The 23,080-nt window shown below is 40.6% G+C and overlaps 2 protein-coding genes across 3 annotated transcripts in view; both read left to right on the top strand.

Moving 5' to 3' along the window:
* Positions 1–17,099, top strand: part of LOC133870619 (uncharacterized) — a 30,686-nt gene extending 13,587 nt beyond the window's left edge. For both annotated transcript variants that reach the window (XM_062307782.1, XM_062307781.1), the window contains exons 22-25: positions 13,551–13,719; positions 14,280–14,362; positions 14,507–14,583; positions 16,426–17,099. In XM_062307782.1, the coding sequence (XP_062163766.1) occupies positions 13,551–13,719; positions 14,280–14,362; positions 14,507–14,583; positions 16,426–16,597 (501 nt within the window). In that variant the 3' untranslated portion in view covers positions 16,598–17,099. The remainder of the gene's footprint in view (positions 1–13,550; positions 13,720–14,279; positions 14,363–14,506; positions 14,584–16,425) is intronic.
* A 1,999-nt stretch (positions 17,100–19,098) lies between these two features.
* Positions 19,099–22,843, top strand: LOC133872036 (uncharacterized). The gene is made up of 6 exons (XM_062309541.1): positions 19,099–19,448; positions 19,560–19,613; positions 19,742–19,822; positions 20,293–20,362; positions 20,447–20,535; positions 22,423–22,843. The coding sequence occupies exons 1-6, from the start codon at positions 19,272–19,274 to the stop codon at positions 22,555–22,557; spliced, it is 606 nt and encodes a 201-aa protein (XP_062165525.1). The 5' UTR covers positions 19,099–19,271; the 3' UTR covers positions 22,558–22,843.
* Positions 22,844–23,080: the final 237 nt, after the last annotated feature.

Below are 23,080 nucleotides of genomic sequence, written 5' to 3'. Positions count from 1 at the left end.
GGTAAGGAAGGGGCATGATCAGAAAATAGAAGATTCATGCAGGGATAAATTGAGTAATTTGGTGATTCAAAAATTGCAATTAATTGACAGTTATGGTAAGAAGGTTTTGCAGACGTTACGTGAAGATGGCATGGGTGGTGTGTTTGTCCCGTTGATAGTTGGGGAGGTGTTTCTTAATTTAAGTGCTGTCAATGGTACTCTGGAGGCACTTAAAAAGGAAGTGAAACGATGCTTAAATAAATTGGAAGTGGGTTTGTGGGCCCGGGAAAGGTGGTACAATGGTTAAGCCCAAGTTAAATGGTAGTGTGCCTGTAGGAGGGGGTAATGAGGAAGAGGGCTCATGTGATTCAGGGGTTGATTTGGGCTTTTAGACTAAATAAATTTGAAGGGCCGAAGGAAATAAGCCCAGTAGAGAAGGGGATTTTATTTTTGAGGGTAAGCCCACTATTGGGGTGGAAGCCCATAATTTTTCTAGTAATGATGAAGGGGCTGGTCTGAAGAGGGGGGCTATATATCATCGGAGACTAAAACCAACTGAAAACGCTAATGCATACTGGAAATTAAGGGTGTTGAGTCGAGTAAGTCCTAGGAGTAATATAACAAAGGGGGGCCGGGGGTTAGGGGTTGGGGTGGGAGATGGAGCTTTGTCAAGGGAGAAGACTGTGCAGGCGAAGACGGAAGTAGCTGCTAAGACTACTTGGTCTTCGTCAGACAAGGAAAAAGGAAATTGGAGCACATAAAAGGCTGAAGGAAGGGTTGGGTGATATGAAAAGGGGGATAACGGCACAAAGGAAGAGGGGTGAAGTTGTTGTAGCAGTTCGGACTTATAGATAAGGCCGAAGGTAGCAATGGCAACTGTAGAGAGGGTGTTGCAAGGTATGAGAGTGGATCCTTGATTCAGGGGTCTTCATGGGTGATATTTGGGGGGTCCATGTTTACAATGGACAATGAGTTGGGGGAAGGGATTGGGCTTTTGTTACAGGGGTCTTCATCGGGTGTCGATTTTGGGGATGGGTTGCCAGGGCAAGGCAAGAAGGCTCTTGATGTAATGTAATGGTCTCTGGTTTTTTATTTTTTTATTTTATTTATTTATGAATGTAATGGTCTTTGGGTTTTGTGGGCTGGTTGTATTGAGGTGTTTGGGTTTCCTCCTGTATTTGGGTTTTGCGGGTGTTTTTCCTTCTCTTTTTTTTTCTTGTTTTGGTGTTCTTTTATAAACTTTTGCTTACCTAAAAAAAAATAAAAAATAAAAATTTGGGGATGAGTTTGGGAGTAATATTGGGGTTGGGGGTGGGTCCATGTTCATAGTGGCAAATGTGTTGGGGGAAGGGAGTTTCGAGGGTTCGAAGTCTAAGGGGTGGGTATTTGACGTGAAAGGAGAGGAGATGAATAATTATTCTTTGGCAATGGTGAATGTTCCTGATAAGGAGTTTAAAGGCACTAAGTCATTAACAATGCATTCAATTGCTATGATTGAAGAACAGGAAGTGCCTCACTCAGTGTCATCAGATTAGGCGTTTGAAAGGGCGAAGAATTTGTGTAATGTAGTGGGGCTGTCATGCGAGGGCTTTGAAGATCAAATGATGGCTCTATTTTCTGTGATTGAAGCAAGTAGATATCAAAACAGCTCGGAAAGTGGTCCAGATTTTGCTAAGGAGGTTGGTTTGTTTAGTCAATTATGACATAAAGGGAGGACAGTAGAGGAAAAGGAAAGGGGAGGGGATCCAATAGTTTTTTATTAAATCCAAAATGGTATCATGGAATGTGAGAGGGCTGAATGAGAAGGAAAAAATATTGAGGATTAGGAGTCTTCTCAGAGATTGGAAGGCATATGTTGTTTGTTTGCAAGAGACAAAATTGGAGTTTATTTCTAGGGAAGTGATTCATAATTTATGGGGATGCCATCACGCGGACTGGACGTATTTGGGTCGAGAGGGGCATCGGGTAGGATATTGTTAATGTGGGATAGGAGGGTGGTGGAGAAGATTGAGGATTGCGTGGGAAGTTATTCAGTAGCATGTTTCTTTAGAAGTGTTAGTGATAATGTTGATTGGGTGTTTGCGGGGATGTATGGTCCAAATGATGACGTTGAAAGGAGATATTTTTGAGAGGAACTAGTTGGCCTTATGAGTTGGTGGGAGCTGTTGTGGTGCATTGGTGGTGATTTCAATGTTCGTTTTCCATGTGAAAAATCAGGCGAGTTTAGACAATCAGCAGGCATGCTGGAGTTTTTAGAATTTATATTTGATCAGGGACTCATGGACTCTTGGACATTCCACCTGTAGGTGGGAATTTTACTTGGTCAAATAATTGTGAATTGTAGTCATTGTCTCGAATTGATAGGTATCTATTATTTCCGGAGTGGGAGGAGCGTTTTCCTGATGTTTTTAGAGGAGACTCCCTAGAATCATATCATATCATTTTCTTTGTTGTTGGATTGTGGTATGGTGAGTAGGGGTAGTAGGTACTTTTTTTTTTTTCTTCTTCTGAGCAATGCAGGGAGGGAGGGGTAGTAGGTACTATAAGTTTGAGAATATGTGGTTGAAGTATGAGGGCTTTGTGGAGCAGGTGAAAACTTGGTGGGTGTCCTATAGTTATCAGGGTACTCCTAGCTATGTGTTGGCTCAAAAATTGAAAGCATTGAAATCAGACTTTGAAGAAATAAAATGAGGAGGTTTTTGGTAATGTAGGGAAGCTGAAAAAGGAGATGGTGGAGGGTATCTGTGAGATGGATTTGATTGTAGAGGAAAGGCCTTTTACTGAGGCGGAGAGGTTAAGGAAGGAAGATATTTCTAGAGATCTGGAGAGGATTTATCCTTCTTGTAGAAGTTAGTTGGAGGTAGAAGTCAAGGGCCCTTTGGTTGAGAGCGGAGATAAAAATACTAATTTCTTTCGTTGTTTTGCAAATTTGCATAGAAGACATAACTCGGTGGAGTCTTTAGTTGTAAATGAGACCATATCATCTGATTCTGCAAAAATAAAGGAACATATTGTGAATATCTACAAACAGTTATATTCTTAACAGTATAATTGGCGACCAAAGTTGGACGACCTTTCTTTCATTTCCATTGATGCAGAGGAAAGCATTTGGATGGAGAGAGACTTTTGAGGATAGTGAAGTATTGGATGTGGTGAAAGAATTTAATGGGGATTAAGGCTCCAGGACCTGGTGGGTTTTCTATGGCTTTTTTCCAGAATTGTTGGGAGGTATTAACAGAGGACATTATAGAAGTTTTTAAGGAGTTTCATAGATGAGGGAAATTTGAGAAGAGTTTTAATGCTACCTTTGTGTCACTCATTCCTAAGAAAGTTAGGGCAGTGGGGATTAAGGATTTTCGTCTTATTAGTTTACTGGGTGGAGTGTATAAAATAATTTCTAAGGTCCTAGCAAAAATTTTGAAATCAGTATTGGGAAAGATTGTTTCAAACTCATAGAATGTGTTTTCAGAGGTAGACAAATTTTGGATTTTGTCCTTGTGGCGAATGAATGTCTGAATTGTCAGATTAAATAAACGCCTTCTTTGGTGTGTTTGGAAGGAAATAAATAATAGGTGTTTCGAGGATTTGGAGAGATCCTTGGAGGATATTTTCGCCTCGTTTTTTCATACTTTGTATCTTTGGACGGTGGCTTTTGTGTCCCCTTTGTCGCTTAACTTTGGTGATTTTTTTGTTCGTTTTTCGCTTTCTAGTTAGGTGCTTTCTCTTGTATACTTCTGGTGTATTCAGGGGCGCCTTAAGCTTTTAATAAGACCAGTTTATTACTTATAAAAAAATTGTCAGATTAAATCTTAGGAACTAGAACTGTTGTGTAAATTGGATTTGGAGAATACAATTTTTTTTTTTGATAAGTAAGAAAGTTTAATTAAAAAACCGTAAGCCACCCCTAAATACACATGAAGGATACACATGAACAAGCAAAGCAGCCCACAAAAAGAAAAAAGAACCTAACAAACCCTCAAAAACCAAAAACCCTCAAACCCGAACCCTCACGAAGCATTCCCTGCTACCGCACGTGAGCCTTCCCTTTCCTATGCCGAGTGGACGCACTTGCATCACCGTAGTTGATGGAGCTTACCAAATTTAAAATCTCCCCCATGCCTTTGGACTTCAGGCGCACAACCTTAACTTCCCGAAGACATATGATCATATTAATTGAGAGTTTCTGTTATATTGTTGAAGAGATGTAGCTTTGAGGAGAGATGGTGAGGTTGGATAGAAAATTGCATAGCTACAGTGCGGTTTTCCATTCTTGTTAATGGTTTTTCATCTGGTTTCTTTATCAGCTCGCATGGATGGAGAGAAGCGGATTCGTTATTTCCTTTATTGTTTGTGATTGTTATGGAGGCATCAAGTAGGATGATGTTTGTTACTGTGGATAGTAGACTTTTAGGGGGATAATTGTGAACAACTTCGTATCTTGTGATTTTTTTTTTTTTGAAGCGGTGTTGGGGTTGGAGATTAATTTTGTCCTAGTTAGAGATAGTTTCTGCAGATGATGTGGGTGATGTAGAGGGTTTGGTTAGTATTCTTGGGGTAGAGTTGTTTCTTCGTCGATGAAATATTTGGGTCTTCCTTTGGGAGTTTCTTTCAAGGCTTCTTGACATTATTGAGAAAATGGAACATCGGTTGGCGGGATGGAAGAGGCTTATCTAAGGGAGGAAAGATGACTTTGATAAAAAACACTCTTTCTAATTTATCGACATATATTTGCCTCTTCCCTATTCTGGTATGTATGACTAATAGAATTGAAAAACTTCAGAGGGACTTTCTCTGGGTAGACTTGTCCATGAGTTTAAATTCCATTTAGTGAAGTAGTTGAAAATTTGTACTCCAGTAAAATCAAGAGGATTGGGGGTAAAAAATATGATTCCGTTTAATCGAGCCTTGCTAGGTAAGTGGTTGTGGTGGTATGGTATAGTGAGGGAGGCTTTGTGATGGTGGATACTGAGTAGGATAGTTTGAGGAGACATTGGTATTCTAAGGAGGTTGCGGGGCCTTTCGAAGTGGGAGTGTGGAAATGTATAAGGAGGGGGTGGGAAGTTTTTTCTAAATCTATTAGGTTTGAGGTGGAAGATGGATCCAAGGTGCGGTTTTGACATGATTTATGGTGTGGGGAACAAGCCTGGAAGATTGTTTATCCGTAATTATTTAGTATTGCATGTTGCAAATATGCGTGGGTGGCAGATCATTTGTAGTTCTGAAATGGAATATTCATTGGAATATTTTCTTTACAAGACTTGTGCATGATTGGTAGGTGGAAGTGGTCTCTTCTTTCTTTGAGTTGTTGTATTCTCAAAGAGTAAGGCAAGGATGGATAGAATTTGTTGGATACCTTCCAAAAGGAAAATTTTGAAGTGGAATCCTACTATCATGTGTTATCCATTCTTGTAAGTTCTCATTTTCTTTTCTTTTTTTGATAAGTAATTGCAATTTTATTAAAAAAACAGCATAAGGCGCCCCTAGTACACACGGAGTATACAAGAAGCAACAGCCTCACAACCGACCCGACAAGGAACAACCCACAAAACAACCCAACCCTAAGCCCCTAAAGCTCACAATCTTCAATCATATCCCACCGCCTATGGTCCTCATCAAGGGCAGAGAGGAAAGCCATAGTTCTATCTCCCTTTTCCCCGAAATACGAAGAGCATGCCATAGACAACTCCAAAGGAGAGATAGTCTGGAGACCACCCACAGACTTGAGAGGGCGAGCGCTAGAAAATCTACGATCAGCCTGAGAGAGAGAGGAGGAGCTCGACTCAAGAAACCCCCGCATGAGAAAACCCACATTTTCTTGTTTTCCTTGACCCACCACCGGCTTTGGCTTCCTCCCTTTACGTTTGTACTGAATTAAAGGCTTGGAGGTGGGTTCTTCCAGGGAGGAGGAAGGCAGCATCCTCCCTTTCGGCGAGCCCATCTCAATGGAAACTTGTGGACCCACGGCAGAATTCTTCGACCCACGCCCTAAGTCCTCAAGAACCTGGGGAGATTGGTTCCGACCAGCCTCTGAGGAAGCCAAAGAAGAAACCGGAAGAGGAAAATGAGAAGAATCGGTAACAAGAACGGGACCCGGATCCGAAACCAAATTTGACAAATCCGAACCCATATCCGATCCCTGACCCGAACCCGGACAGGACTCCACACCTGCAAAAGTGAAGCCACGTCCCACCGAAACCAACCCTCTCTTCTTCTTCCAAATGGGTTTAAACCCAACCCGAGAGCATTTAACACCTGAGGAGCGTTTGGGCTTCTGACCAAGCCCAAAAAGCTGGGCCACAGACGAAGCAACCCGGTCCAGGTCTGATGAGAGGAGCTGAGACCTGAGGGCCCCGAGAAGACCCTTCCAGAACCTAGGGCTATTCAGCTTTCCGCCACCAAAGCTCCGGACAGGCGATTTCTTCTCCATCAGCCCCGAAGTCTTCACCTCCATATCAAAACAGTCCACCGCCACCCTCAAATCCTCTTCGTCCCAGAATCTAGACATCGGCAGCAAATCCAACTCGCAAAGCTCCGCCTTTGGTCTTGACGTTACTGCGATCTCAGCAGAGAAACCAGCCGTCCCACGCACCGCCTCCGCGTAGGAAAAAGCCACCCCACCCTTCTTGGTTCTAACCCCGGAAAGAGACCCACCGGAAGAAAGCTGCATCTTCTTACGATTCGAAGTTACTACATCACCCACTAGCAACCCAGATGGTGACTCAAGGACCGCCACCATCCTACTCAGTTCACCCGCAACTCGCCTCCAGCCCCGACCATCACGATCCTCAGGGAGCCAAATAGATCCTTTCCGGCCACCAACTGCGAAAGAGGAAACCTCCAGAAACCTACCTGCCTGATTTCCCCCCTTCCGGACAATCACCAGCTTCGACTCCTCACGAAAAGACTTCACAAAATCCAAACTCCCCGGCGACTTCAGCGCCTCCTTCACCGTGTCCACCAACCAAGCGGAACACAGCGAGCCCAAAACCACCACCCCTAAAAAAGACTTCCTTTTTTCTTCCAAACGCAGCTCCGAGAAACCCGACTTCACCGAAAAAAGGAACTCTTTAGCTTCCACGACAAATCTGCGCTCCATGGCAAACCTCGAACCGTCAAGCTTCGAACAGCCGCATCCCAAAGCACGAAACAAGAGAGAAAACAGAACTGGAATAGAACCAGTCTGCCAAACCGAAGAAAGAAAAAAAGGAATAAGAGGCGATCTAACGAAGAAAGCTAACGGGACGCGCCTGCACGCGCCACCGCTAACGAAGGGAGGGAAAGGGAGAGAGTTTTAGGAGAGAGGGAGAGAGTTTTCCGTGGAAGAGTATTTAGAAAGTTAAGGCTCCTTTGAGAATGACGTTCTTTATATGGACGCCAACTTTCGAGAAAATTTTTACTTTGGATAACTTAAGAAAATGAACATTATTGTGGTGGATTGATGTTGTATGTGCAAAAAAAGTGGAAAATCTATTGATCACCTCCTTTGTTGTGAGATGGCAAGAGAATTATGGAGTTCGCTTTTTCATTTATTTGGTGTTACTTGGGTTTTGTTGAGAAAGGTGAGAGAATTGTTGGTGAGTTGGAGAGGACAAATTGAAAACCCTTAATGCTTTGGAAGTGTGGCGGTTGGCTACTTTGTGTTTAATGTGGTGTATTTGGAGAGAGCTTGAAGATCAAGAGATTGTGTTGTTAGAACTGAAAAAGATGATACAATCTTTAGATTGGGATCTCCAGCAATTAGCTGCCCAAATTGCTACCAATTTTGGCAGCATATTGTGACATAGTTCATATGAGACCCACTTGGTTAAATAAATGTTGGGCTGCCCGGCCACGTACACGAGTAGGTGGGTCCTATCTAGACTTTCTCACATCTGTTGCCTAAATTGCTTGTAGCCAATTGTTGTAGATCCTGACCCACAATCTCTCTACACATGGATAACAACGTCCAATTGCCTTCCCGTTACTAACTTTTCCAAGTTTTTAGATTTTTGTTCTTCTTTTTCTCTATAATAGGGGTTTATCTTGTATACTTTTTATGTACTAGGGTTGCGCCCCTCTGCGCTTTTAATGGAATTGAATTACTTACTAAAAAAAGTCCTGCATTTAGCCATATGCAGCTTCAGTTTTTTTTTTATTTTTTTATTTTTTACTTATTAAAAAAAAAGGTTATTTCATACCGGAGGATTTTTGTGTAAACTAAATACAGAATTAGGGTAAAAGCTTTAGGCGCTGAATAATGTTTATTGATATTGATGCAGTATATATAGAGTTTACAGGCTGCCATGTATATATGGCATATTATACAGTAGTTATTCTATTCTATAATTACAGGGGTTTAAATAAGGAATAAGTATCATGTCCTCATAGGCAATATAGCCGTTGGCTGAGGTGGAGTTAATGAGAGATATGGAGGAGATAATTGGTTGTCTAATTTAGGAAATCTTCCTAACGGCTCTAGGGTTTGTTTGTGAGCTGTAGTAGCGGCTAGGGTTTCTGTAGAGGGTTCGGCGACTAGGGTTGTATCCTTAACACCCCCCCCGCAAACTGATGGGAGGAACGACCGGAAGTTTGGTACGCAAGCAGCAGAACCGATCAGCATTGAGGCCTTTGGTGAAGATGTCAGCTACTTGATCAAGTGTGGGGATGTATCGAAGTTGGATGTCTCGGTTGGTTACTTTTTCCCGTATGAAATGGATGTCAACTTCAATATGTTTGGTGCGGGCGTGGGAAACCGGATTGGAGGCTAAGGATAGTGCTCCGGAATTGTCACACCAAAGAGTTGGTGGAGACGGAAGTGAAACCTGCAGTTCTCGGAATAGCATACGGAGCCAGTAAAGGTCTGAGGTGGCAAGGGCCATTGCACGGTATTCGGCCTCTGTGCTGGATCGGGAGACGATGTGTTGCTTTTTGGCGGACCATGAGATGAGGTTGGAGCCGAGGAAGATGCCAAAGCCAGTGGTGGAGCGGCGGTCGTCAGGGTTACCAGCCCAGTCAGAGTCACAGAATCCGGTTAGGTGGAGGGAGCCTGGGGTGTAGTGAAGGCCGAAATCAATGGTGCCTTTGAGATACCGAAGCACCCTTTTAGCTGCAGTCCAGTGAGTGGATGTGGGGCTGTGCATATGCTGGCACAGTTGGTTGACAGAGTAGGCGATGTCTGGACGAGTGAGGGTGGCATATTGGAGAGCTCCAACGATTTGGCGATATTCAGAAGGATTGGGAAGGGCGTCTCCATCAAACTTGGACATTTTGGAGCCGAATGTGCAGGGGGTGCGATAAGGCTTGGAGTCAAGCATGCTGGCACGGATGAGAACGTCCTGGATGTATTTGGATTGCCGTAGGTGTAACCCAGAGGAGTCGCGGGTAGTCTGGATTCCAAGGAAGTAGGAGAGTGAGCCGAGATCTTTGATAGCAAAGGCAGCTTTGAGCTTGGTGATGATGGACTGAATGGTGACCGGATTGTTACCTGTAATAATAATATCATCCACATACACTAAAAGGAAAATGTGAGAACTGTTAGAGTGATATAAAAATAGGGAAGGATCGACTTGTGAGCTAGAGAAACCAAGATCGAGTAAAGTTTGAGAGAGACGGGTGAACCAGGCCCGAGGAGCCTGTTTAAGGCCATATAAAGCCTTGCGCAATTTGCATACATGATGGGGGAAGGCAGGGTCCACAAAACCTTGTGGTTGCTCCATGTACACATCTTCATCAAGTAATCCATGGAGGAAGGCGTTGGAGACATCGAGCTGTTTGAGGGTCCAATTGAAGGTAATGGCTAAGACTAAGAGTAGACGAATGGTGGCGGGTTTAATGACGGGACTGAAGGTGTCATGATAATCAATACCGCAAAGTTGGTCAAAGCCTTTGGCGACGAGGCGAGCTTTGTAGCGTTCGACAGTGCCGTCCGGATTCTGTTTAATTTTAAACACCCATTTGTTGCGAACAACATTTTGGTGCAAAGGACGAGGACATAAGGACCAAGTGTCATTGTGTAGGAGAGCTTGAAATTCAGTAGTCATAGCAGTAGCCCATTCGGGTTTAGAGGCTGCCTGCTTATATGAAGATGGTGCGGGTGGAAGAATGACAGATGTGAGTGTAACGAAGGGGTGTCTGCTGAGGAAGGAGGTGAAGCCAGGGAATGATCTGGGTTTGGAGGAGCCAGTAAGGGAACGAGTGACGGGACGGTTACTTGGAACGAGAAGGGGAGCAGGGTTAGGGGAGGGAATGGAGACAGGGCTGGGTTGAATAGGGGAGAGAGGGTTGGGAGGGGCGGGTAGGGAAGGAGGGATAGGGGGAGAGATGGGGGATGATGGAGTGGAGTCAAGGGTTGGGGAATGAGTGGAGGGGGAAATGGGAGGTTGTGAGGAAGGAGTTGAGGGCAGGTGGGTGGATAGTTGGGCAGGTTGAAAGAGGATCGGAGTTGCTGGAGGTGTAGTGATTGTGCAGGAACCGGATGGGAGAGTTGAACTCTTAGAGGGGAATTTTGATTCATCGAACACAACATTGCGGGAGAGGTATACTTTTTGGGATTGGGGTTCAAGGCAACGGTAGCCGCGTTGGTTGGCTCCATAGCCAAGGAAGATGCAAGGTTTGCTTCGATAAGTAAGTTTGTGGGAGGCATACGGGCGAAGGAGTGGATAACATAGGCATCCAAAGCTTCGGAGAAGTGTGTAATCGGGTTCCTTCTTGAAAAGAGTGGAGAAGGGAGACTGGTTTTGAAGGACTGTGGTGGGTAGTCTGTTAATAAGGAAGACTGAAGTGAGGAAAGAATCGACCCAGTACTTGGCAGGGAGACCGGACTGGGCAAGGAGAGTTAAACCAGTTTCGACGATGTGGCGGTGCTTTCTCTCAGCAATGCCATTCTGTTGAGATGTGTGGGGGCATGTGAGGCGATGAAAAATGCCATTGTTACTTAGAAATTGTTTGAAGGCAGTGGAGGTGTATTCTCCACCATTATCGGATTGAAAATACTTAATTTTGGTGTCAAATAAATTTTCAACAAGCAATTTGAATTTGATAAAACAAGTAAGAACATCACTTTTATTAAGTAAGGGGTACAACCATGAAAAACGACTGAATTCATCAACAAAAATGACGTAAAACTTGCATCCACTCAAAGAAGGAACTGGGGAGGTCCAAACATCCGAGTGAATGACTTCTAAAGGCTGAGTAGACCCCCTGGTGGCTGCTGAATAAGGTAATTGCTTGGACTTGCCAAGTTGGCAGGACTCGCACACTGAGGGGGTACTGACTGGACCAAGGAGAGGAAGATGATGATGACGAAGGAGATACTGAAAAACTGAAGTAGAGGGATGGCCCAACCGTTGGTGCCAAACCATGTCATTGGTTTTGACACCAAGGAAGGCAGTGAACCCACTGCATTTATTGGAGGAGTGATGATTCAAAGGAATGGGGTAGAGCCCATTTTCACTGGGACCGTGGAGTAGAATTGTTCCTGTCAAGTTGTCCTTCACAGTAAAGTCAACATCAGTAAGAGCAAACCAACATTTATTATCTTTGCAAAATTTATTAATAGATAGTAAGTTGGCTGAAGCAGTAGGGCAGTGTAAGATATTTTTAAGGAGAAAATTGTGAGAAGTAGATGTAGGGGAATTAACTAAGGAAGAACCAATGTTTTGAATATGCAAACCTGCGCCATTTCCTACACCAACAGTGTCGGATCCATCAAAGGGCTGAGCATTGGTGAGATTGGAGGATTCTGCAGTGACGTGCGTGTTGGCTCCAGAGTCGGCTAGCCAGTCTTGAGTGACAAATTCTTCATTGGCTTGTGCTGTCATGGCAGCGAGCTGCACTGGGGGATGGCGCCCTTGGTATGCATAATCCATGCGATGGTAGCAGTCCAACGCACGGTGGCTTGTTCTTCCACATATCTGGCAGGGGGAGTATTGGCGTGGAGAGGAAGAGGATACGGGAATAGGATTCTCAGTAGTAGGACGAGGTGGAGGAGGAGGGGGTTGATATCTGGGAGAAAAGGGAGGATTGTGTCGAGGGGAGAATGGAGGATGGGAGAAACGATTATGGGGTGAAGAGTGACGATATTGACCAGATGGTTTGGGAAATTGAGTTTTTCTGAGGCTCGGATTGTTGCTGTAGGATGGTTTGGAGCGGTGTGCATGGAGTGCAAAGGATCCAGTTTCAGGGGTTAAGGCTTGTTGTTGATTCTGGAGTAGTATTTCATGGCTTAGCAACTCGGATTGAAAGTCATGGAATGTGGTTTCTCGATCACGTAGGGAGAAGGCAGTAACAAAAGGGTTAAAAGTAGGGTTGATACCGTTAATAATGTAGGAAATAAGATCATCATCGTCGACGGGTTTACCGACAGCGGAAAGTTCATCAGCCCACGACTTGGCTTGATTGAGATATTCGGTGCACGACTTAGTCCCCTGCTGCAAGCTTTGCAACTGACGCTTGAGATGGGAGATGCGTGATTTAGATTGACCAGCAAACCGTGTGGACAGAGAGGTCCATGCAAGCCTCGATGTGTTCAAACCGTACATCGAGGGCACAAGAGAAGGTGCTAAAGAGCATATGATGAGACTCAGGAGCTGTTGGTCTCGTCTCAGCCATGTAACATAGGCTGGGTTCGGAATCTGAGCGTCACCAGTGGTATTGGCGACGGTTCTGGGCGGACAGGGATCGGTTCCATCGAGTAGGCCTTGGAGATCATAACCACATAGGATTGGTTGAAACTGAGCAACCCAGCCTAGGTAGTTAGGACCTTCCAGTTTGATGCTGCCGAGTTGAGTAACATTGGGCAGAAAATTGGTTTCAGCAGTATTTGTGTTGGCCATGGGAAAGCGTTGGCTATTGGTAGGCTCTGATACCATGTAAACTAAATACAGAATTAGGGTAAAAGCTTTAGGCGCTGAATAATGTTTATTGATATTGATGCAGTATATATAGAGTTTACAGGCTGCCATGTATATATGGCATATTATACAGTAGTTATTCTATTCTATAATTACAGGGGTTTAAATAAGGAATAAGTATCATGTCCTCATAGGCAATATAGCCGTTGGCTGAGGTGGAGTTAATGAGAGATATGGAGGAGATAATTGGTTGTCTAATTTAGGAAATCTTCCTAACGGCTCTAGGGTTTGTTTGTGAGCTGTAGTAGCGGCTAGGGTTTCTGTAGAGGGTTCGGCGACTAGGGTTGTATCCTTAACATTTTGTTCCTTGGGTAAATTATCCGTAGATTGATTTGGCTTAATATTAAAAAATAAAATTAATGCAAAACTCAGATGAAAGATTCAGCTTCAAAATTAAATGTTATACATGCTTTTCTACAGCTTTCTTTTTAGGACTGGTGATAGATTACTAATAACTTTGCCTTGCCAAACCCTTCCATGTTTTGTCTTGACATTTTGAATTTTTGATTTACTGCTCTTTGTATCTCTCTTTACACGCAGGTGTCTTTGTTTGTGTGGGTGTGCATATGCATGCTTGTTTATGCTTTGAGATTTTTGGAAAAGTTCTATTAGGTTAGCATTCCTGTCATGTATTAGTTTAACTACCATTTGTCTTTGAAATAAATGAATGCAACTTGACAGGATTGGATATGGTCAGTAGGAAGCAACCCTTTTTCCATTACTTCTCAAGGCTGGCATGTATCTCAGTTTCAGTCTGATACAATTGCCCGGAGCTATATCATTACAACACTTGAAGAGTCTGTTCAACTCGTCAATTCAGCCATTCATCTTCTTGTCATGGAGCATACAAGTATCCTTCCCTTTAATATTGTAACAACGGAATAATTTAAGTCATTTCTTAATTTTACAATACCCAATATAATGGTGAGGAAGAAGGGCAGCCTTTGGGTAATGAACAAACCCATGAGTAATGTCCTTGTCAGAGGTGAACAGTGTTGTTAGATCTGGTCAGGCAGCAGCTCAGATATTTTAGTACTAAAGTGCATGACTGAATTTAATGGCCTCTTTGTTTTTGGTAGGTAAAACCAAAAAAAAAAATTTGTTGCCACTTATTTTAGTGTATAAGAATGTATTAAAAAGTTGTAAAGTTGGCACATGCTGCTACTCATAACATTAATTTTCTTCTACCTTCTATTTCTAAGGGGTAGCTCAATCGGCTAGAGACGACACCTCATGAAGTAGAGTTCACTAGTTCGAATCTCCCCTTCTCACTCCCCTTGGGCCAAATACGTATAAAAAAAAAAATTTCTTCTACCTTCGATTAAAATTTGCTTCTAGGGTTATATGTCTTGCAATGTTATTGCCATCGGAATTGAAGTTTCTATTAAATGGAACCTTAACAAAAACCAGCTGAAAAAACCTTTAAACTCTTTCAGTCCCAGGAGCGTGAGCTAATGAACAAATACAATTATGTTGTCAGCCTGTGGAGAAGGGTGAGTAACAGTATTCATTATCTTCTTAGTATTGACAATGCCCTTTCTAAGTTTTTTTTTTTTTTTTCTTTCTGGAATATAGTTATTTTGTATTTGTGTTGAAAGTGTTTGATTTTACAATTGGATAGTAAAATGTGTTTTCAGATTTCATCTGTTACTGGAGAGTTGCGCTATGTGGATGCCCTAAGACTGCTATATACTCTAGAGGAAGCATCCAAAGGGTAGGCCTTGAACATTTCTTTATTGTCACCATTGGTTATATGTAGTGGGTTAATGAAAATCTCCTTATACAAATCAAAACCGGATGTAGTCTAAATGTCATGTATATAAACTCTCATGCCATCCCTAGAAGGTAGTCAATAGCAAATTTTGGAGTGTCAAACATTATATGCATGTTTATTTATGTCTCCATACATGCCCTTTAAAAAAGTAGAAAAATTAATGGACTGCAGAGGCTAAATGAAAAACAACAAAAATAATAAGTCATATATCCATATCATTGAGCTTACAGATATTGAAAATTTTAAGTTATGCTTTTTAAAATTTTAATTTAGGGTAAATTGTGTTTTTCCAGCCTAAACTCTAGGATCATTTGTACTTATCAAAATATAAAAAAATAAAAAATAAAATCCAGGATCATTTGCAATATCCCCTCTAAAACTTTAAATCTCACTCAATCCCCTAAAATATGTGATTAGTTATAATATTCCGTGGCTGTTAATTTTTTTTCTATTATTCTTTATCTTTTAACATTAATTTCTCCATGGTTATCATGTGATCACAAAATTAAAGAAAAATAAATATGTGATCATGTGATTCTGTGATAAACGCGTAATTTTAAATTTAAGTATATGAAAATTGAGATATTTTAATGATAGGAAGATACTGCATTTGACCCTATACTTGGGGTGTGAAAATGCAATATACCCTTTTATTTTTTATTAGAATCAGAAATTTCTAACAGCAGAAAAGATCAATCAGCAATATATGCAAGTGAATATTATTATAAAAATAGTTGGTTTTCTTTTAATCTTTCAATAGGCTGGCAACCAATGTTTTCGTTATATGCAAAATTTGAACTAAGAATGAGTCTGTGTGTACACTATGTTTGGGGGAGGTTTTTTTCTTTTTTTCTTCTTCTTTCTTTCTTTTACCTTTTAGGGGCAATTGTACTTTACCCACATGTGATTAAGGTCAAGTTTGATTTGTCAATCTCTGGTTTAAAAAATTGTGTTTTACTCATATAAGGTTAAATCTTTTAATATTGTTTCAGCCCAGATCAATAAAATTCTCATGTGTAAATCACATGCCTCGAAAAGAAAGTAAAAAAAACACAATAGAACCACATTACAAGTTATAAACCAAAACAAATGCAATTAGACTTCGGATGGGTAAAGTGTAATTGTTTAAACCCAGGTTGATAATTTGAACTCGACACAAATCATGCACTGGCAAACTGTGTTTTTCTCTTTCTTTCATTTTAACTGCTGCTGCAAGCTCCATAAGTTCAGGTAGGATTCTGTATTCTATTTTATAGGTTTTTTTTTTTTTTTTCTTTTCTTTAAAATAAATTCTCAACTGCTTTAGGTTATAGAATACATGCCTTAATGCTTCCTCGCTCTTACAAGGTTCATGCTTGTAAGCATCTTCTGTACATGGGCTTTATTCCTGTTTTTTTCAATTGATAGATGTTCAAATCTCTTGGGTGCAGTTTGTATGTCAGAGAGAACAGTGGGAATGAGAATTAGAAAATTAATGAAAATGATTAGGAAGTCGTTTATGAGCATTTTCCTCTCCTTCCTTTTGTTCATCCTAAATCCAAATGGAGCCCTGAGAGTCAGGATTTGATCTCTCTTTACTCAGATGGGCAGAGATCTATGTCATATCTGCCTACATAACAAGCACGGTAGACCTGTTTTGGTTTTGATGCTGATGCATGTTCCAAGCATCGTTTGTCATTGAATTAGAAATCAGTGCCTATGTCCCTAATCTTATTGGCACCTCATTAGACTTTTTGTCTTTATGTAAAGTTGGCTTATTTGTGAATCTTGTTTCTCTCACAGGTTCGCCGAACAAGTGAATGCAACTAGAGTCCTTCTCCACCCAATTCACTGCACAAGAGAAAGAAAAGTACATGTAGTATTTGATGTGACAACATTTCCTGCTTTCTTGGCTGTTTTAGTTGTCCTCTATATTGTGCTGAGGCCAAGCCGACCGAAGCCTAAAATTAATTAAGATTTCGAGGAGAGGTCATGGTTGCAGAGCATTGGGCTAGTGTTCAACATGATGCTTCTGGTGTTGATCAGTTAAGGCTTTCTTGTATGGTCCTAAGGGGAAGGGTTTTGCAATTTTTTCCTCCCTACATAAAGGTTCACGGGTTTGAGGCAGCAAAACTGTATTCAAATGATGGGAATGAGGCATATTTCAAGATTCACTGGTGCATTACTTATCCATAAGAAAAGCTAAAACTGTATTCGAATGATAGTTGGTAAGAGGGAAATTAGGAATATAATGCGGTGAAGTAGCCACCCAGGAAAAATGGCAAAATTTTGAATGTAAGTGTTTGGAAGTCTTGAATTATGCTTACCCGTTTCTCATTGATGGTAGATTTGAAAGCATGATTTTTCAGTTTGGAAGCTAGTATAGCTGCAGGGCCTATATTTCTAGCAGTCCTTCCTCGAGTACGAATCTGTACACCTCATAGTTTGACAACGGAAAACTGAAATTTTGCTTGTTATTACATGATCTCCCTGTAGAATTTGGTTCCCTTGGTTTGCACCATCTTATTCACATTTGCTTCTTTGTGGGAGACAAAATGGAATGGATGATCATGATTTATAGTGCACAAGTGCATTTTATATAGAAACTAATACAACTGATGAATCAAAGCTGCAGAAACCAAAAAGGTGATTGGGACTGTTTGTTTAACGGGAATGATAAGGGGAGTAGGTCGAAATTTATTGCAATTGCAGCACCATTCTTGCAGTATAAGTGACTTAAATGCTATCGATAATCAATTATATGTAGATTATCCTTTTATTTAATAAACTAGGTCTTCACGAGGGGTCTCCAATCTATCTTCCTTAAAAAGAGTGATAACGTTCATGCTCATTCCAACACGCCCTCGGAAGAAGTGACATGTTCATACGCATTCCAAAAACATAAAATAACGGATTTGGCTTAGGTGTTATAGAAATAAATTATTGTAATTTTTTGACAGTTTAGATTTAATTTTTTACTTTTATTTTTTCATGAAAAAATTGAATCCTAATCGTTAAAAGAATTACAACTTAGGTGATTTTTTTTTTTAAAAATAAAAATCAGCCAAATCCATAATTACACATTCACTCTGAACAAATGGAGTATTCTTCTGGGAATGATCACTCACTGTAATAAACTAGTAGTAATAAGAGCACTATTCCTTAAATTTTATTATCTTTCCTAAATGTAGGGAAAAAAAAAAAAAAAAAACTAATTGAATCAAATTCTTTTGTTGTTCCTTAAATTAAGAAAACACCAAGAAAATCAAAAGTTGTATCCTAGATCTATGAAAACAAAAGTGATATTTTAATATAAAAAACTTTTTGCATTGACATTAAATAACACATGGGCTTTTTTCTTAAAAGCCGAGTATTGCCATTGACAAAAAACAGAGAAGAAAGTTCAACATTTTCAGTAACTGTTTTTTCTCTCTAGAACGAAGGAGTACGAGTTTCGTGTTTGAGGAGGAGGGAAGCACAGTGCTCCCCTCCTCCCATGGTGTTTTCGAGTTTTCGTAGTAGCAATCGGAATGGTGTTTTCTCTCTAGGGTAATTGTCATACCTTAGAGAAGAAATTAGTTTTTTCTCGTCCTGTTCTGAGATGGAAAAGTAGATTTCTGCCCATCACTTTCAGGCGAATATCCCGTTCAACACTTTCCTGACTTCCTCCCTCCATGGTAGCTCTGGTTTTCAAACTCTACAAGGCGATCCGTGGTCAGATTTGAGATCTACTGAAGTTTTTGGATGTTTGAGGTTTTCAAACCAAGATTTGTCCACTTCAAGAGATCTTTTCGCCACACGCGCAGTCCCACTGTCATCTGGGTCCCCTACGTTTCGCTCTGCCGCTACAAACCTCCAGATCCTTGCAAATACGAGCGGGCGAGTGCATTACACGCCTCGATGCATGCTCAACGCAGAGCTGCGCGTGTGGGTCCTCCTCCACCTCCCACCGCTAATTTCGACCTCCCGTTGATCTTCAGGTGTTTCCATCGTTCGTCTATCTTGCTTCAGAGGCGCGTGGTCATCATATATCGGCAGGCCTTCGACTAGCCATTGGCTAGTGTTGTTGAATTTTTTGTTTTTTTGGGTGTTTTTTTAGTCTTATTATGCAGTCTACTTTGTTTTTTTTAGATTAAACCTGGTCTGTAAAAACTATTTTATAGTTCACAATGTGTGTCTTCTCTTAGATCAAGTAGATGGTCATGTAATGTAAATGCATCTTCTAATGTCTAGGTAATTTTGTTGCCACTGTGGTCTGTAATAGTTTGACTTTGACTTTGTCTAGGTGAGAGAAACTCTACTCCCTAAGCCTCTGACTTAGTTTATTAGGAAATTTTTGTAACCCTAAACATTATACCGTTTGATTTCTTTTATATTTATTGGAAGGGATATTTGAATAAAAAATAAAAATAAAATAACACATGTGCCAGAAGGTGGGAAGCTGCCGTCCATAAGACCTGGAAGATGGGCCGAGACCCGAGAGTGTTCCAATCCAGTCGAAGCTTCCGGAGACCAAATAAAAATAGAAAAGAGGATGGATCCATCGGCCATCAGTTTTGACTAGTATATATGTCCACATAGAAGACTGGTGCATTGAATTGGATGTTTGAAGAGGAAAGGCGTAAGCGTGAGATCCGCAGAGCAGTTCTATGGAGGGTGGAGGAGGAGGCGGAGCAGTGTCGGAGAAGCCAGAAGGAGGAGCGTCCTACACTTACTGGGTGAGGGAAGTTAGGGAGGATGCGGCACCGCTCCCGGTTCCTCGCAAGCTCACTCCCGGCGATATTCTCAACTCTCAGCCCGCCACACTCGGCTCCGTTTGGAATTCGGTACCCCTTCTCCTCTTCTCTCAGATTCATAACCCATTTTCGAAAAGTTTCCAATGTTACATTTGTATAAAATATGTGTACTCATGATTCTTGTTAATTGATTATACACAGGCTGGAACTTGGGAGGAGAAAAACCTTAATAAGTGGGCAACTGATAGAATCAAGGTTACTATATTCTTTAGCATTTTCTCTCACGTTTTTCCGGAACGCTTATTGGTGGCCCTTTTCCTCTGTATTGTGCTTTGTCTGTTTGTATTTTTTACCGTTCTGTTTCCAATATTTTGTTACTGCAGGAGTTACTTGTATCGGTGGGGTCCTTGGAGTTCCCTGGTGGCAACGCACAGATATCGAATGTGTCAAAATGTGTAGGCGATGTGAGTTTCTCATCCAACATTCTTTTATTGCAATGCAATGATAGGATATCTTCAGTTCCCAACTTTCAGGGCCTCAATGATAGGATATTTTCAGTTTTGAGTTTAATTTTGTTATGCTGAGGACTGATTGCATCATACTGTGGTGTTTTTTCTTTTTCATTTGGAGTTAATTTTAATTCCCTGGTTTTTGCATAGTTATTGAAGTTAGGGAATGGTGTTATTCTGAAATGCAAGGAAGCTTCTCAATCATCTTGCTTTTCGAGTATCATACTGGGAAAATGATCCTCTATACCGCAAAACAGATGATTTCATGGTTCTATATGGTTGTCTTAGACCACAAAACTTGATTCATTTAGAGAATTAGAGAAAAGAAAAGGAAAAAAAAAAGGCAACTTAGCTCCCTGAATATTATGGTTATATGATGATGCTCATTTTGATTCCTCCTGGATTGCTATTGCCTAATTGAGCAGGCATTCTTGGTAACTGTGCGACACAAGAAACGTGTTGGCTACACCTATGAGTTAACATTGAAAGTCAAAGGTAAGTTGCCAGCCCAAGTCTTAAATTGTTTCCCCTTTCTCCATTTAATCTGTATGCACTGAACTAGTATGTAAACAAAATCAGGGGAGTGGACAATCAAAGAGGAGAAGAAGATGGTCAAGGGCCATATAGATATACTGGAGTTCTCTTTTGGTGAGCTGGATGACTTGCAGGTACATTTTATATTTCCATTTGAATGTACAGAGAAGTCTAATAGAGAAAATGGCAAGCGATTGATGAGGGATTGTTCTTTCTCTTATGATCTATACATTTGTCTACTGGACTCTTAACAATTGTGATGTGATGAATGGGTGCCCAATACTGAAGGACAGTTGAACCTAAATCCAATTGGGTGATGTTATGTTATGCTGTCTCTCAATGTACGTTTTATATTATGCTATGATGGCTCACCATTTTCAAATATCGAGTTCTGGGCTAATTAGGCAGATTTAAAGTACAGTGCCTGAAATGGCGCAAAAGCACAATTGAACATAAGACCAGTCAAAGATTGTTCAGGTCTCCTGCATCAAGTGAGCACTTAATTTTCTTGTGTTATAGGAAGTTCTTTTTATAAATAATGATCACAGGAAGAAAAACAATAATTGGCTTAGGCCAATCCTATCGTAACTTGGGCTCATTTGGTATGCGGAATTACTATTTTATTGGGAAAATGAATAGCTATTATTGGGAATGAGAGAAGGTGAAATGAAATAGCTATTCTTATTCTTTAACTTGGTGACACCATATATGCTCTTAATGGAATTGTACTAAAATTACTAAAATATCCAATATATAAAAAATAAAATAATAATAATAATAATTTTTTAAAAGAAAAAACATGAAAAATATCTTTGGTGGCCGGCCAACCTCACCATGGCAGAACTATCGGGGTGCTTTGAGATGTTCGAATTTGGCCTGAGCCCGTGGTAGAATTTCTCCATGGCTCCCCATCTCCCCATGGGTGGCCACCAGAACCCTTCCTTCCATTCTAACAGTCCGATGGCTCCCCATCTCAACTGGATTGTTCCAATAGTTATGTGCATGGTAGGAACTAGTCAGCTGATTTCTGCTATCATTTACACCAAACCTATGGCTGCGGATGCCACAATGTAAGCCACCCCAAACCCTTTCACTAGCACATGAATATCTTAGCGGATAAGCATGCACTCCCAACAAAATGATCATTACAAGAATGATAATTGCCATCACATGACATAATGTTCTCCCTGTTCAATCTACTCACAAGTGCCTGTTCAACATTCCTCGACACATGCCAGGGCCACCAAAGAATATTTTTTAGGTTTTCTATTTTTTTTTCCTTTTTTGATATTTAGGTTTCAGGGAAAAAAAAAAAGGGGGTTTTTTGGAAAACCCATTCAATTCATCAAGGAATAGCTATTCCTTTTCTCTTTTTTTTCTTTTTTCTTTTTTTTTTTTTAATTTTTTTTTTTTAAGATTATATATATTCCTCTTCATAGGAGAATTAACTATTCTCCATAAGAATAGCTATTCCTAGGAATGATGAGCAACCAAATAAAAGAATAGTTCTTCTATAGGAATAAGCATTCAATTCAAGAGGTCTATTTTGCATGCCAAACAGGTAAGGTTAGGTTTTGCCCAGCTGAATCGTAGTTATCCATGTTTATGATTCTTAAGTTAGAGTTGATATTAGAAACTGACAATTCTGAATTTATTTTGCGCTGTAGCTGTTGCTGATTATGCATCAACTCCTAAAGCTGGTTGTCTTAACATTTTCTTCAAATAGTCTAAACATTCTTCACCATGTACTTAGAACCTGACAAGTTATAGTTGGTGTTTCATATACTTTGTTAGGATGCGGTGCTGTTTTTACTAGGCATGAACTATCCAACTACAGCTGAAATGAACTCTTATTTATCTATGAACAACTCAACTTTTTTTAACATCAGTTCTCACTGTTGTCTAATTGTTCTCCTAGTAGGGAAATTATGACATAATTGCCTTGATTTGTGTTTCTTTACCAATTAAATTCCTTTTCACCTGAATACCGAGCATAAAGTCACCCATTTTTCTTACTTTAGATGGAAGTAAGATTGAGTGAAGAGAAGGATCTTTTGCACCAAGAGAAGTCACGGGTTTGCCAGGATTTGAAGCTATTTCTGCAGCCTATTCGTGAAAAATTGCTTCAGTTTGAACAAGAACTCAAAGATAGATAGACGAGGACAACATTGTTTTTGTCTATGACGAAAGTTGTGGTTTTTATTACAGTTAGCAAACTCTAATCGTATTTTTTTTTATTTCCGATTGGAAGCTACTGTTTCGAATACATGTAATCGAAAATAAGACTCGTTAGGAGGTACAACTTTCCAGTGATGCTTTTGTTTGTACTGTTAAGAGATCACTAGGACTTGGTGATAAACTTTGTTGGGCTGCATCCTGCTCTTAAGATGAACATTCTTGTTATTTTGTATGTTTGTAAGTTTAAACCTTTTTACGTTTTTATGTTTGCTGTGTTACAGTTGATTTTGGTATTGTGTGGTTATTTTGTGTATTGAAAATTTATGAAAAATGTTTTCTATTTTTTGCCCATCTCTTGTTCCTCTCTATATGGGAGATTGACAAATTCAATGGTGAATTTGTTCCACTGATTTAATGGTAGATTTGTAAAAAAAAATGGATTTGTAACAGTTCTCAAAATTGATTCTTGTGCCATCAAATCCTGCATTATGCGTTGAAACA

The sequence above is a fragment of the Alnus glutinosa genome, chromosome 6 (genome assembly GCF_958979055.1).
Source record: "Alnus glutinosa chromosome 6, dhAlnGlut1.1, whole genome shotgun sequence".
Classification (NCBI taxonomy): domain Eukaryota; kingdom Viridiplantae; phylum Streptophyta; class Magnoliopsida; order Fagales; family Betulaceae; genus Alnus; species Alnus glutinosa.
The sequence above is the reverse complement of the archived record's forward strand: the minus strand, read 5'-3'. Positions and strand labels throughout refer to the sequence as shown.

Bases quoted from the DNA above. Each gene is read 5' to 3' on its own strand.
- LOC133872036 (XM_062309541.1), top strand. From the start codon at position 19,272: ATGGAGGGTGGAGGAGGAGGCGGAGCAGTGTCGGAGAAGCCAGAAGGA. The intron at 19,614-19,741 runs GTTACTATATTC...TTGTTACTGCAG, and splicing joins GGGCAACTGATAGAATCAAG to GAGTTACTTGTATCGGTGGG. The intron at 20,536-22,422 runs GTACATTTTATA...TTCTTACTTTAG, and splicing joins GTGAGCTGGATGACTTGCAG to ATGGAAGTAAGATTGAGTGA.